General features: G+C 38.3%; 1 protein-coding gene across 1 annotated transcript in view; it reads left to right on the forward strand.

Moving 5' to 3' along the window:
• The window catches only part of KIF16B (kinesin family member 16B), a 142197-nt gene that overhangs the window by 17773 nt on the left and 109700 nt on the right, over positions 1-14724 (forward strand). Inside the window, 6 exon segments of the mRNA XM_086631102.1 lie at positions 4077-4193; positions 9147-9244; positions 9736-9845; positions 10477-10619; positions 11995-12163; positions 12342-12473. Of these exon segments, the coding sequence (XP_086487228.1) occupies positions 4077-4193; positions 9147-9244; positions 9736-9845; positions 10477-10619; positions 11995-12163; positions 12342-12473 (769 nt within the window).

Below are 14724 nucleotides of genomic sequence, written 5' to 3' on the forward strand. Positions count from 1 at the left end.
TGGTTTTGTGGTTTGTTTTTTTTTTTTTTTGTCCAAAGTGTTGGTACACATTGAAGAAGATTCTTTTTTCTTCTCCCTTGAGTATTCAGCTTAGGAAAAGACAAAACTGCCTTTCTTCCTACACACTCAGGACAGAAAATGAAACTCAGAGCTATAGGTGTTATTTAGATCACAGAATCATAGAATGGTTTTGGTTGGAAGAGACCTCAAAGATCATCTACAAATCCCCTGCCATGGCAGATGAACAGATAGGCCCTCCCTGACCTCGCATTTCATGTGAACATTGAACCTTTTTGCTACTCCACATTCCCTAATAAATTTGTTAAGTAAAATTCAAGTGGTTTGTGATTGTTATCTTCTCTTTTGCTTTTGTGGAACTTGGGATGCTGTAAGCTTGAAGTGAGAGTATTTCTTTCCCCTTAAAGTAATGCAAGGATTTGCTGAATATACTGTAAGCCAGTTGGATACATACCTTTTTGGTGTGTACCTCATCTGTTCTGTAACTCTCAAAATCAGGAATATTGATACGGTTAATCCTAAAAAGCTTCATAATTAAAGCTAATAACAGGAAACAATAAGTTGAAGCCAATTCGAAGTATTTATGAGAAGAACAAGCTTTGCCATTATATATAATGACTATAATTCATTTAATAGGGAATTTATACTTGAAATTTCTATTTAACCATCAGTGTAAGCAGTAGCTCCTCTGTTTTTTTGAAAGCTTCTTTATTTCACTGAGTTACTCGTTAACATTTAATCCAAACATTTGATCATGTATATTCTTAAACTTTCTGGATTGTTACTTCTCAATGATGTGCTTGTAGGTAACACAGTTTTTATTATATTCACTGAAATATCAAGAAGTATACATTTATTTGGGCGTTGATGTGGAAATACCCTAATTACTTTGGCACTTCATCAAATTGATGAAGTCGTGTGTTTGAGTGCAATGATTGGTACCCTAATTTCCAGTGGATGTTTTTAGAAGGTGGTTCAGGCCGTATGGCTTTACTGGAACTTTAGAAAATGCTCGAAGTTGAGCATGTAGAGAGTTATTTATTTATTTTAATTAAAGTAGCTTTGCTCCTGTATTTTCCTGCTCCGATTCTAACTGAAGCTTGAGATTTTTGGTTGCCTTTCTGCAGATGCAACAAATGATTGCTTTAAGTTTGCTCATGCAGATCAATGAGGGTCTCAGTTTAATATTATTTAGTTTCATGCTCAGTGGTAACTGATTACCCTGTTCTCAGTTCTTCCAGGTATAGATGAGTACATCTCCATAAAACAGTATTAATGATGTATCAATGCATATTGGGAAAAGTCTGCAAAATGTACTATAAAAGTAGTTATAGAAATTCTTCTTAAGCACTGATTGTGGCTTAGGTTTATGGGTATTTGATTCTTGGATCCTTTAGGTAGCTGGTTTTTTACTTGACTTTAAATATTTCTGGAAAGCTAGGTTAGACAAAACCTCATCAGAAGAATCCTAGGAAGAGAGCCCATTGTGGTGTTAGGCTGTTGCAATGCACTTTTTTTCTAGAATCTGAATGTGCTGTGAAATAATGAAGTTAATTCTTGTTAAAACAGCCATTTGCTAAGGAAACTTAAATTAATATAAATGGATATCCAAGTTATATCCTGTGTTGATGTCCAATTTCCATGCATAAGTGATAAATTAAGTTTTCCTTATTTTAAGTTTTTCTTTATTGGTGCCATTTTGCCTCAGTTTCAAAGTGTGTCAGGTTGAAGCAAGAACAGTATAACTTGCCTGTGTCAGGAGCTTAAAGGAAAAAAAATAAATTAAAATGCCCATATAGGGATCGCTGCAGCAGCCTTGAAAAATGATTTTTTTTTTTTTTAAAGCTGTGAGATTTATTTTTTGTGGTAACAGGATGCTAACAACAAATCCTGAACATGGCTTAGATGTCCACGTTCAATATTCTGCTATTATGGCGTGTCCCCCAACCCCAGACTGCCTCCTTTGACCTTACTGGCAAGAATGCTAACTTCTCTTGCTCAGCCACAAAAAATATTGTTGTCTCTGTGTCAAATGTTGTTTTAATTACAATGTGCCCAGCACACTGAAAACAAAAGTAGTTTTCAAACCATGGGAGTGCAATCTCTAAACAAATGCTGCACAAGCTATTGTTTTGCTTGTGTTATTCTTTTCATATTTAATTGGAAGACTTTGTAGTTAAGCTCTTATCAAGTTACTGCAGAATTTCCAGTTTACTGCACCAGTGGCATGCAAGACGGTTGTCTTTCGTTCACATTCATCTTGCCGTGGAATAAAATTGATCTTGATTGTTGGTAATGCGGTTGCCTAGTGCGCTTTGTTCATGATTGTTACATTTTTCCTTTTGAAAGGCAGAAAAATAATAAATGGAAGTCTATCTAATACTGCACGCCCCATTAATATGCCTTGCAGATGCAAAATAAGCTTTAGTATTCAAAAATTAGAGTGGGAGTGGCAGTTTACCATCAAGCTACTTAGTTTGTATACACGAAAGAGAAACAAATAGAATTTTGATGAGTTTGCTGCCCTTCTGTGACAAACCGGTGTCCTAGTAATTTGGTTCCAACAAAGTTCCATCCTAACGATGTCTTGTCTTCTGACCTGTGCATTAAGCCTCTGTGTTCACCCAACACTGACTGTAACTGTCCTATGTACTATCTCAAGTCACTTTGCAAGGTATCCATAAATTTTTAAAAAGGGAAAATGCAGTCAAAACAGTAGTGTATAAAGACTTGGTCTAGATGGTGAGGTACAAACTTGGACATAGGGAAAGGAAAAAGAAGGAAGAAAATAAAGGAGCAGTTACTCAGGAGGGAGAATTCAACTAAGATGCTCCTTTTCAAATGACAAGTGCAAGTGAAATTGTGCGTTGGCTGATCTTTATAATCTTCCTCTGAGAAGTGTAACAGATTACAGCGTTGTAATTCCTTTGCTCAAGGGAAGGTCAAGTTAAGTATTCCAAAGGCATGCTTGTAACTGAGCATTAATGATTAAAGAAATTACTCAACACTCCTGCACGGGAGGAGTAGCATGATTGTGCTGTGTGTGTGCCATTTGCTATTTATAATGACTTGTACACCTCAATTAATTTCAATTAATTTGGACTACTAGCCAAATTATGTGAAGCACCTATGAGATTTTTGACAATCATATCTGGATTGGGAGGCCTAGATTAATATTTTCGTTGAGAGAAGTGCTGCACCAAGTGTTACTCCTTGCTTAGTGGGCCAGTGGGGGTATGGATGGAAACGAGGGGTAATGATAATTAAAGGTCAGGAATCTGGGAGGGATACTGGAGCCAGTACTGCAGAGAAGGTGGTGAAGGCATCTGGTGAGAGCTGAAGATAACTAGGTAAGATGTACAGACTCCCATATTATGGAGAGCGGAGGTGGGATCGTTACCGGTTTGTAAATGTTGAAGGCGAAAGAGAACAGGATAGCTGATGAAAGCGGGTAACTTATCATATAGAAAACATATTTCCGTGTGTGCCAGCCTCAGAAATAACAGTATGTAAAAGCCAGTTAGGGAGGAATATTGGAGAAAATAATGGGCCATTTTCTTACACTTGGTTAAAGTAAAAAACCAAAACCGACCTAACAAAATCCTCCAAAAACACAAACCAAGAAACTGACAGGATCGCTGAAATATTTGCTTTTGAGAAGGGGCTGGATATTTGCAGAACGTGGAGAATAAGCAAAGATACAAAAAGTAATTAAATATTAACAATAAGGAAAAGTGAATGTAGTATCTGAGATCAACTGGAAGAAATTGGAGCTATAGGAAGAAGAGAGTGAGGTTTTTTTGTACTTCTGCATGTCAGGTAGATCTGTGACAGAAAAGGAAGTAGAAAATATACTGTTACAGTGCTGTAAACTAAATACAATAGTAAAATTCGGTATTTTAATTGAAGTACTAATTTCCTGCCCTATAGCAAATATCGTTGGTTGATGCCAATAGCTTATATTGTGGTAGCCTATTGTTTAATACTTGCTATGCTGGACTGATGACAACTTTTTTTCCCTAAACTTCCATTGTCTTAAAAAACTTTTTTGTTTTTAGGTTTTCAAAAATCTTGGTACAGATGTGCTTAAATCTGCTTTTGAAGGTTATAATGCTTGTGTTTTTGCATATGGACAGACTGGATCTGGGAAGTCCTACACCATGATGGGAAATGCGGTATGTTGTATTTTGCAAATGTGTGTGTTTATTCTGTAACAATGCATTGAAATTATGCTATTTCAAGAGCATGTTTTTATGGAATTGTTATTGCTGATCCTGTCTGTATGCCACTGACCCCCCACGTATCATACCTTGTAGTAGAAATCAGAGGTTTTAGAAGCTGTTTCTTTTATAGGTAGATATTTACAGTTCAAACAAATGTAAATGCTTGAACTGTACAACAGTTCAAACTGTTGTGGTTATGGTGGACAAAAACCAATGAAGTTTGTTCAGTAAGACACCCAAAAATTTCAAATGTTACTGCTGATCTTCTATGCCCGACTCGGAACAAAAAAGAAGATGCTGATTTTAAGAACATGAATGATGATATCTTTCTGAAGAGATCTGTTTTTTAGACCTCTTTTGAAGAGTTGAATTAAAATAGGTCCTTGACCCCTGCTTAGAGAAAGTTGTCGAGTGAGGAGTAGAAACTGGGGATGAGAGTCACTAAATGTAAGTTTCAGCAAACTGTTACGAGAGGATACAGTAACTTTAATTTTAAGGATTAAGTCCTGTTGAGCACTGTAGTGAAGACCCTGGAAGAGGAAGGTATGGTAGGAGGGGTGTTTGGCAGTTTGTGAGTAAAGGACTGGAGTAGTATCTTGTGGTTGCTTCCATGACTGCCCAAGGACAGAAAGAACCCACTAAACTGTTGGGAGTGGAGCAGTTTAAAAGAGCTGACTGATGAAGCCTCGTTGCAAGACAACCTCTACAGGTTTCATTCTCCTTTAATCCTTGGAGGAAAAAAAACACAGCATGTTTTCTTCCAGCAGAATTGAAAAAGGGAACATTACCACTTGTCCTCCCTAAGATAGATCACTCTTTTGAAATGTAGTAAGATTGGCCACTTTGTACCTCCTTTAGTTTAGAGAGAGTACATTAGCTGTAAATCTCTTTCAGTTGTCACAGAATAAGTAGCTTTATATTCAACTTCAATATGGTAAGCAGAATAGACTATTGTAACTAGAAAAGCTCTTATGACCTAGATGTGGATTTCTATTTCAGAAATTTATAAAAGTGACATTTTTATGAGACTGCCTTACTATATGTAATGACCATAATCATCGAGACTTTTTGCAAATGAATAGGTGCTGAAGTTTGTTTGACACTATTCAATAATAAAGGTCTAATCTTCTTGCCATGATACGTAAATACTTTAATCTGGCTTTGTATAGAGCATGTAGAAAATATACTCAGCCGCCAAGTTAAATACTTGAAAATGGATGGCCCTGTCAGAGAGACTACAGTGCTGTAAGAAAACTTGGATTGGAAATAAATTTTCTTTTTTCCTTACTTCTCCTTAAAAAGCATGAATTCTATTCTCATTTTGCTTTCAATATCTGCTGCTCTTGGCAGCAGTATTGCAGAAGAAGCCTTCCAGAGCCAAGAGCAACCATTTCAAGAAATATGTGGACCAGTTAGAATAAGTCTTGAGCAGAGATACTGAAATGATCAGAGATCTATAAAATGTGATCTATCAGGAAAATCAGACTTTTGTACACAGAGAAGGGAAGACTGTGGAGGAACAAAAGTCTTCCAAGATGTGAAAGGCTGCTGCAGAAAGAAAGAGAATAATTTGTTCCCTATGTCCAAGGTAGATGGGCAAGAAACAATACTTTTAAATTGCAATAAGGAGTTTTCTGGTTAGATAGCACAGAAGGAAAACAGGCTTTTAATGAGAAAATTTAGCTCTGGAGTGAGCTACCTGTTTTCATTCTACAGATTTCCATGACTGGAAACTCTATAACCTGGAAAAAACCTGTCAAAGATGTAGTCGATCCTGCCCTGTAGCTGTAGGGAGTGAAAAGGGAGAAAATCTTTAAATATGGTTTCTAATAAAGAGTGTATATTCTGTAAGATGTATATTTTACTGATTAAATATGCTGGGAACTGTGTGTTCTTCCTTTCTCATCACTATATTGCTGTGGTTGAAGTTACTCAATTAGAGCTAATATTTCCTATTTTAAGACTCTCTTTGCAGTTGCTAAATTATGTCGGACACTAATGACTTGCCTAAAACTTTGTGATGGATCTTTTATGTTTTTTCCTTAAGCTTTAATTAAAACTGTCCAGGTGTTTCCAAGCATGAGATGAAAGAAAAGTCTTTCTTTAAAAAAAAAAAAAAAAAAGTAATTAAAAAAAAAAAGTATTGAGGAAATTCCAACACTGAACCCTGAAACTTTGTCTGGAGTAGAGATTGTTACATATTGGGAAAGGCTGCTCCTTTGTTACCAAAGACAGCTGTCTCAAAAAAAGCCTGATAAAGCTGCAAGTTTCTCCTTTTATCTAGGGGTTATTTTTTTCTTTTTTTAACCAAGGTGCAGTCAGGTTAAAAAAAGAGCGATAGGAGGAGAGAATAGATTATTATTTCAAAGAATGGAGCCTGGTTTGAGACAGACAGAGGCTGTGATTAAGAGAAGGAAGAAGCTGGAAAATGGCAAAATGGAGAGAGATAGTACGATTAAAAGAACAAGAGACTGGATCATAGAATCATAGAATGGTTTGGGTTGGAGGAGGCCTTAAAGATCATCTAGTTCCAGCCCCCCTGCCATGGATGGGAACACCTTCCCCTAGCTCAGGTTGCTCAAAGCCTCATCCAAAGCCTCATCCAACCTGGCCTGGAACACTTCCAAGGATGGGGCATCCACAACTTCTCTGCGCAACCTGTTTGGTGCCTCACCACCCTCTGAGTGAAGAATTTCTTCCTTAGATCTAATCCAAATCTCCCCTCTTTCACTTTAAAGCCATTGCCCCTTGTCCTATCACTACATTCTCTTGCAAAAAGTCCCTCCAGCTTTCTCATAGGCCTCCTTTAGATACTGGAAGGCTGCTAGAGGGTCTCCCCAGAGCCTTCTTTTCTCCAGGCAGAACTAACCCAACTCTGTCAGTCTGTCTGCATAGGAGAGGTGCTCCAGCCCTCGGTTCATCTTCATGGCCCTCCTCTGGACTTACTCTAACAGGTCCATGTCCTTCTTCTGTTGGGGGCCACCAGAGCTGAACATGGTATTCCAGGTGGGGTCTCAAGAGAGCAGGCAGGGAGAATCGCCTGTCTTGACCTGCTGGTCACGCTTCTTTGGATGCAGCCCAGGATATGGTTGGCTTTCTGGGCTGCCAGCACACATTGTCAGCTCACGTTGAGCTTCTCATCAACCAACAGCCCCAAGTCCAGGAATTGTATCTGAGCAAAGGAAAGTGGAAGAGCTCAGAGATAGTGCCTAGAAGACGACTGCTGGGACAGCAGTGGGAAGCTGAAGACTGAGGACAGAGGGGACCAGCACAGGAGCAAACTGAAGTGGTTTTGGGCAAAAAGGATCAGATTTTATCTGGGGGTCTGAGTAGGAGAGAAACCTTTGCCTGTGGAACACTCACCCTGCCAGAGTTTGGTGCACAGTAGTCCACTGTCTGTGTTTTCCTGCTGCCAGATATCTGTAGAATCTCACCAGGCAAACTTACTTGAGTGCCTGGAGTGCCTGGACTATGCTCACGTTGGATGTTTGGTCTGGTTTGTCCTAGGTTGCCTCCTGTTTAATTATAAGGCCCCTAACTCTAAGCAAGAAACATTTCTTGCCTCAGTGGTGCCCAGAATTAGAATTGGTCCATCGCATCAAATCTCTTAGGTGTTTTTGGACTGGAGGCAAATTGTAGCTGACACTATTTTGTAAGCTGCTTCTGAGTTTGCAGCTCTGAGCCCGAAGCTCATCTGTATGTGTGTATCCTCTCTCTTTATTCCTGGGAGCCGTGCTTACTCATTTTGGCTTTGAAGGCGTGTTAGCTGCTGTCTCCCTGAAGTAGTGGGGAGGAGATGTTCTCAGCAGGTGGCTGGTCATCTACCTAATCAGACTCAGTGGGAATGGGGCAGCTGGAAGCAAGCAGCCCCTCGTCAGCTGAGACCAGAGCTTCTTGGCACTCTCTCGCTCCTCTCTGCTGCTGGGGAAGACCCTGGCTTTGATTTACTGCCTTGATGTTTGGCTGGAAGGGGGTCTCCCTGGAGCAGCGGGAAGAGGAGAGCTGCATGCTAAGTCTCTGGATATCTCAGCGGTGTTAGCTGCTGCTTCACAGTCTGACATGTGTTTGACATCGGCGGTGGAGCTGCAGCCTCACCGGGATGCAGCTCAGTTCTCAAGTGCCAGCTTAACCGAGAAGATAACATCCTGCTGCTGCTGGCTGCTGTGTTAGCTGAAGTGACAAGGACCCTGTAATGGATACTTGCAGCTCTGCTAGTAAACCACATAGTCTGTAGAGATCTGAGAGAAGGAATATGTTTTTTTCAGTTCGCTTTATTAAACTGACCGAGCACGTTATGCATGAAAACTCTTTAACTACAGACTTGAGCGTTCAATAGTTAAATATCAAATTTAATTTGGCTGCATTGTGGGATACAGTGATTATAGTTTTAATTTTGTTATTGCATACTAATTTATCCAGATGACCTGCTGCGTCTTTCAAAACAGGATGGGCTGTGAGCTGGGGTTTGGGGGTTTGAGTGAGCATGGCTCATGGATGCACATATAAGGCTCTTGTCCCATTCTCTGCAGATATTGCCCAGTCCCTAGTGAAATGAGGTAGGATAATAAGTTAGAAAAGATAGTTTTGAGGAACGGCAGTTGGTATGTTGCTCTGGGGAGCCAGTTTCTGCCTTAAGCAGTTGGGGTTCTTTGAACTAAGTGAGGAGGGGGAAATGTATTCCAATAGCAGAGAATCGCAGCGAGTATATAGGTTCCAACGTACACACGAGGATTAATGTGGCAAGATGACTGCAGGTAAAGAAAGGGTAAGAAAGTGTTTGCTGCAAAGTTTTCATTTTTCCCCTTTTCTGAATGTTGGGACTCTTAGCTAGAGATCTTGGCTTTTATTTTTCAAAATACATTGCATGTACCTATATAGCCTTGGAAATAAGAATTGTTGTTGCAGGGTGATGCAGGTTTAATACCTCGAATTTGTGAAGGATTGTTCAGCAAAATAAGTGAAAAAACAAAGCGGAATGAGGCATCCTTTCGCACAGAAGTCAGGTAGGTCTTGGCATGTTAATAGCTTGCTGGTTATCAAACTTGTTTCAGTTACAACCACCCTGTTTCATTTACTATCTCTGAGAAAAGTGTGTGTTTTTCAAATAACTTTCCATGCTTGGCCTCAGTCCTATAATTGATTTTTGTTGGCAGTCGTAGCCAAAATGCGCAATACTTCTAACTTTAATCCAACAGCTGTGCATTTGCTTTATTTAAATGATAATGCCTTTGCTACTAGACAGCATCTTCCTTATTTTTACCCTTTCTTTCAGGCTGACATTAGGAGATCTTGATCTTGCTAACATCTGCTTCCTTTCTGCTCCTTGATTTTTTGGCTTTTTTCCTTATGGTACAAGTACACTGTAGTCATTACTGTCTTAAGCCAGCTTTGAATCCATTTGCTTCTCCAGGCATCGTTAACATGGCTTTCCTTTTTTTTTTTTTTTTTAAAGACTCTTGAATCAGTCAGTGGTTTTCTAATCTTTTCCTTTCAGTTATCTGGAAATTTATAATGAACGCGTGAGAGATCTTCTCAGACGGAAGTCATCAAAAACTAATAATTTACGAATAAGAGAACACCCAAAAGAAGGGCCGTATGTTGAAGGTAAAAAACACTTTCAGTGTTTTGCACTGGATATTTTATTAGCTTTACGTATCTTAAAATGTCTTATCTAATTGCATAGGCCATTTTTATATCTTAAAATGTAAATGATGATGGAAACAGTGCCTTCCTTTGATATAAAAGCATTAAAGGAGAATAGCCTCTCATTTGTATCCACATTCACTTTCCTGATTCTAAGGTTATTATACATGTGCAGTTTTTATCTGGAAATTTATAACACGTTTTTAAATAATGTTAAGAGATGCAAATTGGTTTTAAGAATTTGTTGACTATAATTCATAAATCGTTAATGCTTAGATGGAAAGAACCTATTAGGGTCTAATTGTCTTAATCTGTCCTCTACCAAGGAAGGTTTCTATCTCTTGAGGGATTATGTTTATGTTATTGCACTAAGTGCTTTAGTAAGATAGCATATTTTTTTCTTAATTTACTGTAAATGTGTAAGTTATCCGTTGTTCACATGAGGCCTCATTACTTTCCTTAAGTGATAAACAAGTAGGACAATAAACACTAATTGCAGCAATACTTTGCAGTAGTGAGAATTATCTCAATCTTTTTGTAAAGAAGATCAAGTGCACATATGAGTATACCGTAACACTCTGCTTTTCTTTAGATTTGTCTAAACATTTAGTGCAAAATTATACTGATGTAGAGGAACTTATGGAGGCAGGAAATATAAATAGAACGACGGCTGCAACTGGAATGAATGATGTCAGTAGCAGGTCGCACGCCATTTTCACCATCAACTTCACTCAGGTAACAAAATAACCACCCCTGCCTAAATATGTGTTTACATTCAATAATTCATATCATAATTAAAAAATAAGATTGTCAAATAAGCAACTATGGGTGGATAATGACTATGTTTTTGTCTCGTGATAGGGAAAGTTAAAAGCGTGAGAAGACTGTTTTGAGAATTATAAATGTGTTTATCAGTGATTATAATCTTGAAAATTTACACTGTAATGTGATTACTTAAAATGATATTGAATAGATTTTGAGGAGATAATTGTTGATAGTCGAGGCTGAATAGCAGTGACCAGTGTGGGTGTGTTTCACGACGCTGCTGTGCCAGGAGTGGGTGAGGAGTGTGTCGTGGGAGACTTCAGCCAGAGCTGAACGTCAGCTACCTTTAACGCTCTGACGTTTTCCAAGGCTTATGAAAAAAATCTGTCTCCATGACCCAAATCATAGAGTGTAGAAATGTTTTCTGAGTGTTTTCTTACTGACTCTTCATCTGTTACTATTGGAGACCTACTTTTATTCCTTGAGTAACGATGGAATAGTAACGCGTTTTCTCGGAGCATAGTGATCTTTTTATTTATATGTAGTAAACTCCTTTTCTAATGGCCACTGCTCTTCATTATCCTTTTTGGGGAAATTTTTAAACAGTCCATGGATAACCTCCTAGATGAAGAGAAGGTAGCATAGAGATGGTTCACTCTTCTGACAAAACTTTTCATGTCTCCCACCCAAAACACATGCACAAAATCCCATGCACCAGCTCTTCACTAATGACGAATTGCTCATCGCACAGCTTTCAGAAGGGGGTAAGAGGCAGGCAACAAAAGGTTTTGTTCTACTATTGTACTGTAAAAGTAGAAGGAAGTTTGAAACAGGGCAATCTGAGTTGATTTGTGTGAATTAAGATAAAAATTGTGAGGAAGCCTCAGTTAAAAATCATAGAATAAAATTGCGAGTGCTGCTTACTTGAACTTGGAGGCAGGGGGAGAAATTGAGTGTAAATGTGTCTCTGTATGCTGTAACTTGTTGAAAACTAAATATAAATATAATACAAATACTGAAAGCTTAATAAAATGAATGCAGCACGTGTTCCCTGTGCATCACGTAAATCACAGTTGTCAGTGCATATGTGTGAGTGGTGAGAAAGTTGCAAATATTACAATTTAAAGAAGTAACTACTTGTATGGGAGTTATGCAGCCATTCATGGTCAAATGCCTTTCTGCAGCATCTCTAATACACCTGTCTTCTGAAGCTCTGCGATTGTGAACAAGTCAAATTCAATCATGATATGGAAAAGGCCACTAAGTTGGATTCAGTAAAATTTCAGAATTTCGTAGCTTAACATACTTTTCTTTTTATTGTGGTTTTTTTTTTTTTTTTCTGTAGGCTAAATTTGATTCTGAAATGCCTTGTGAAACTGTTAGCAAGATTCATTTGGTAGATCTTGCTGGAAGTGAGAGAGCGGATGCCACCGGTGCCACAGGGGTTAGATTAAAGGAAGGAGGGAATATTAATAAATCTCTAGTTACTCTGGGAAATGTAATTTCTGCCTTAGGTAAGTCTCTGGTTTTTGTGCTTGTCTGTTTGGAGTTATTTTTTAGTAATTAATTATTTTTCTGTTTGTTTACTTACACTTCTGTTCTTTTTTACTTACACACATAGTGGCCTAATGCTTACTGTTTTTTAAAATGAATGAAAATACATAAGTGCTTTTTTTTATCTCCATGTCACAGCTGATTTATCTCAGGATGCAACAAATCCTCTTTCAAAGAAGAAACAAGTATTTGTGCCTTACAGAGACTCCGTGTTGACTTGGCTATTAAAAGACAGCCTAGGTGGAAACTCTAAAACTATAATGATTGCCAGTAAGTGTTTTGAAATGACTTTTTTACATCCTGAACAATTCATGCCTAATAGGAGTGACTGTAAACTAGATTCCAGATGCTTTGTTAAGGCAGAACATTGTTTACACGTTAACAATGTCTTTCTGAGTTTTCTAGTAACACTCTGCCTTTGCCTACACTCTGCAGAACATCTCTTCCGGTAGTAGAACTGTATAGGGTCTCATTGCATATTTGGGGACAGGCTAGTTGTTTAGTCATGTCATGAACAATAGCAGGTATGTCTCCTGAATTCAAGATCTTCATTTTCTTATGCAGATCATCTGTTTGGGTGCATGTGTTACTGGCTGAGTATTTGGTCACAAACGTAACAAGGCGTCCAGATTGTAACGTACAGTCATTAGACATTTGTTTGTGTAACTAAGGATCATCTAAATGTATGTGCCTAATTGTTGGCATTTGCTCTGACACCTACCTCACTGCTGTGATTCTTTCACATGCACTTGGTGTAATGGTTAGCTAATCTGAGCAGTTAAACTTCAAGCCATAGTTCCTTTTATTCTGGAGGTTCATTTGCATTCTGGACAAGCTGTTCCTCATATTAAATACTTAAACCTGGACTTGATAGTCTTGTACTTCTCCCCTTACACCTCTTCTCCTCAAGTTGCAGGCTTTGATCCCTAGTAAAAAACCATAAATTCCAGCTTTGTGCATCTAGTCAATACTGATGTGTGAATCAGTTTCCTTTTCCAAAAAATGCTGTTGGTTTTTGTTGCATTAGTAGCAGAAACAACCTGATCTCTTTTGACTTTCAGTAGGTAAGACTGTCATTTTTATTTAACCTACTTTTTGAACATACACAGTGCTTTAACTTTTTGTCTAAGTTTAATTATTTATGATCAGCCATCTTGCAAACTTTTCTTACAGTTTGCTTTTTACCCGTAGGAAGCTCGGTTTAAAAACCTACCTATGGCATATGTATTGCAGGTTTTCCAACTAATTGGAATTGGATTTCCATTCCCCAAAAAACCCAAGTGAAACCGGGAGGATGTTTAAGGGGAGGGGAGGATTTTGTATGTCACAGATGTAAGGTGTGAAGAGAAGAGCAGCTCTGAAATTTCTCTCACTCTTTCCTGCTCAAATGAAATGTGGTCTAACTGATGCGGTCCTCTCTTGGGAATGGTGGGAGCGCAGAACTGAGAGAATAGAATGTGTTGGATCAAATTCTCATTCTTCAATCACTTTGTTACTGTCAAGTTCTCTGGATAGCGGTTCCTTTGTTGCATGATTTTTTGGGGATGTTTCTGGAATCCATGCCGCTTTCTTTCCTCAGACTGATCACAATGGTACGAAAAGAGGATCTTAGACCAGACTCTGCTTTGTTTTTCTGGCTGTTTAAGTAACACTGTGCTGGCATCTTTCTTCTCGATGCTTTCTTTCAGTTACATGGTTAAGTAACTTGGTGTGGTTTTTTTTTTTTTTTTGACAGAGGGATTGAGAAGAGAAGTTTTAGAAACATAGTGAGCTTTCAATGCCTATACTAATGATTACAGTGCCCAACTGCTTTTTCACCTACTTCCTCAGCTATTAACGATCCTTCTGCTAGGCAGAGCCCTGATGGTTGATCTTTTCTTCAACAATAACGTGGCTGAATTGCCTAACAGAGCCTGACAAGCTGTCTGGATACGTTTGACCTGCCTTTTCTGTAACTAAATACAAAAAAAGCAGGAAGATCATCTCAAACTGTAGGAAAGGCTTTTATAAAAATACATCCAATTCTGATTTGTCATGCTTCTGTAACGTATTGTAACATTCCCTTTCTAGAAGGATAATTGAGTAGTGGAGAGGAGACAGTAGATAAAGTAGGGAAGTGATAGTGTGAGCTGGGGAGAGTATAGTCTGTTGCCAAGTGCATCTCCCCTAATTCAGGAAGTCTCTACCACAAAAATAATATTTACTACTGTTGAAAGAATGAAGAAGGGCAGAATATTTTGTTACTTGATTATTTTTACAGGCGTTTTCATCATCTGATTCTCTTGGTCTCTTGTTTGATTATTAAGACTTCTGGTACCTCATCGTTTCTGTGTAGTGTTCTCTTCTGTGTTTTTGCTCATCTATTTGGATGCAGTAATTACCTTTTAATTGTGAACATCTTGTATATTGTTAGGAAAATTAAATGAAGGATAAAGGAAAAGGATTAACATTTTCATTTAAACTCTGTTGTTTTTCCTGGTTAAGTTGCCTGTAAAAATAATACTGGTTTCTCTTGATGCAT

The sequence above is a fragment of the Tauraco erythrolophus genome, chromosome 2 (assembly GCF_009769465.1).
Source record: "Tauraco erythrolophus isolate bTauEry1 chromosome 2, bTauEry1.pri, whole genome shotgun sequence".
Lineage (NCBI taxonomy): Eukaryota > Metazoa > Chordata > Aves > Musophagiformes > Musophagidae > Tauraco > Tauraco erythrolophus.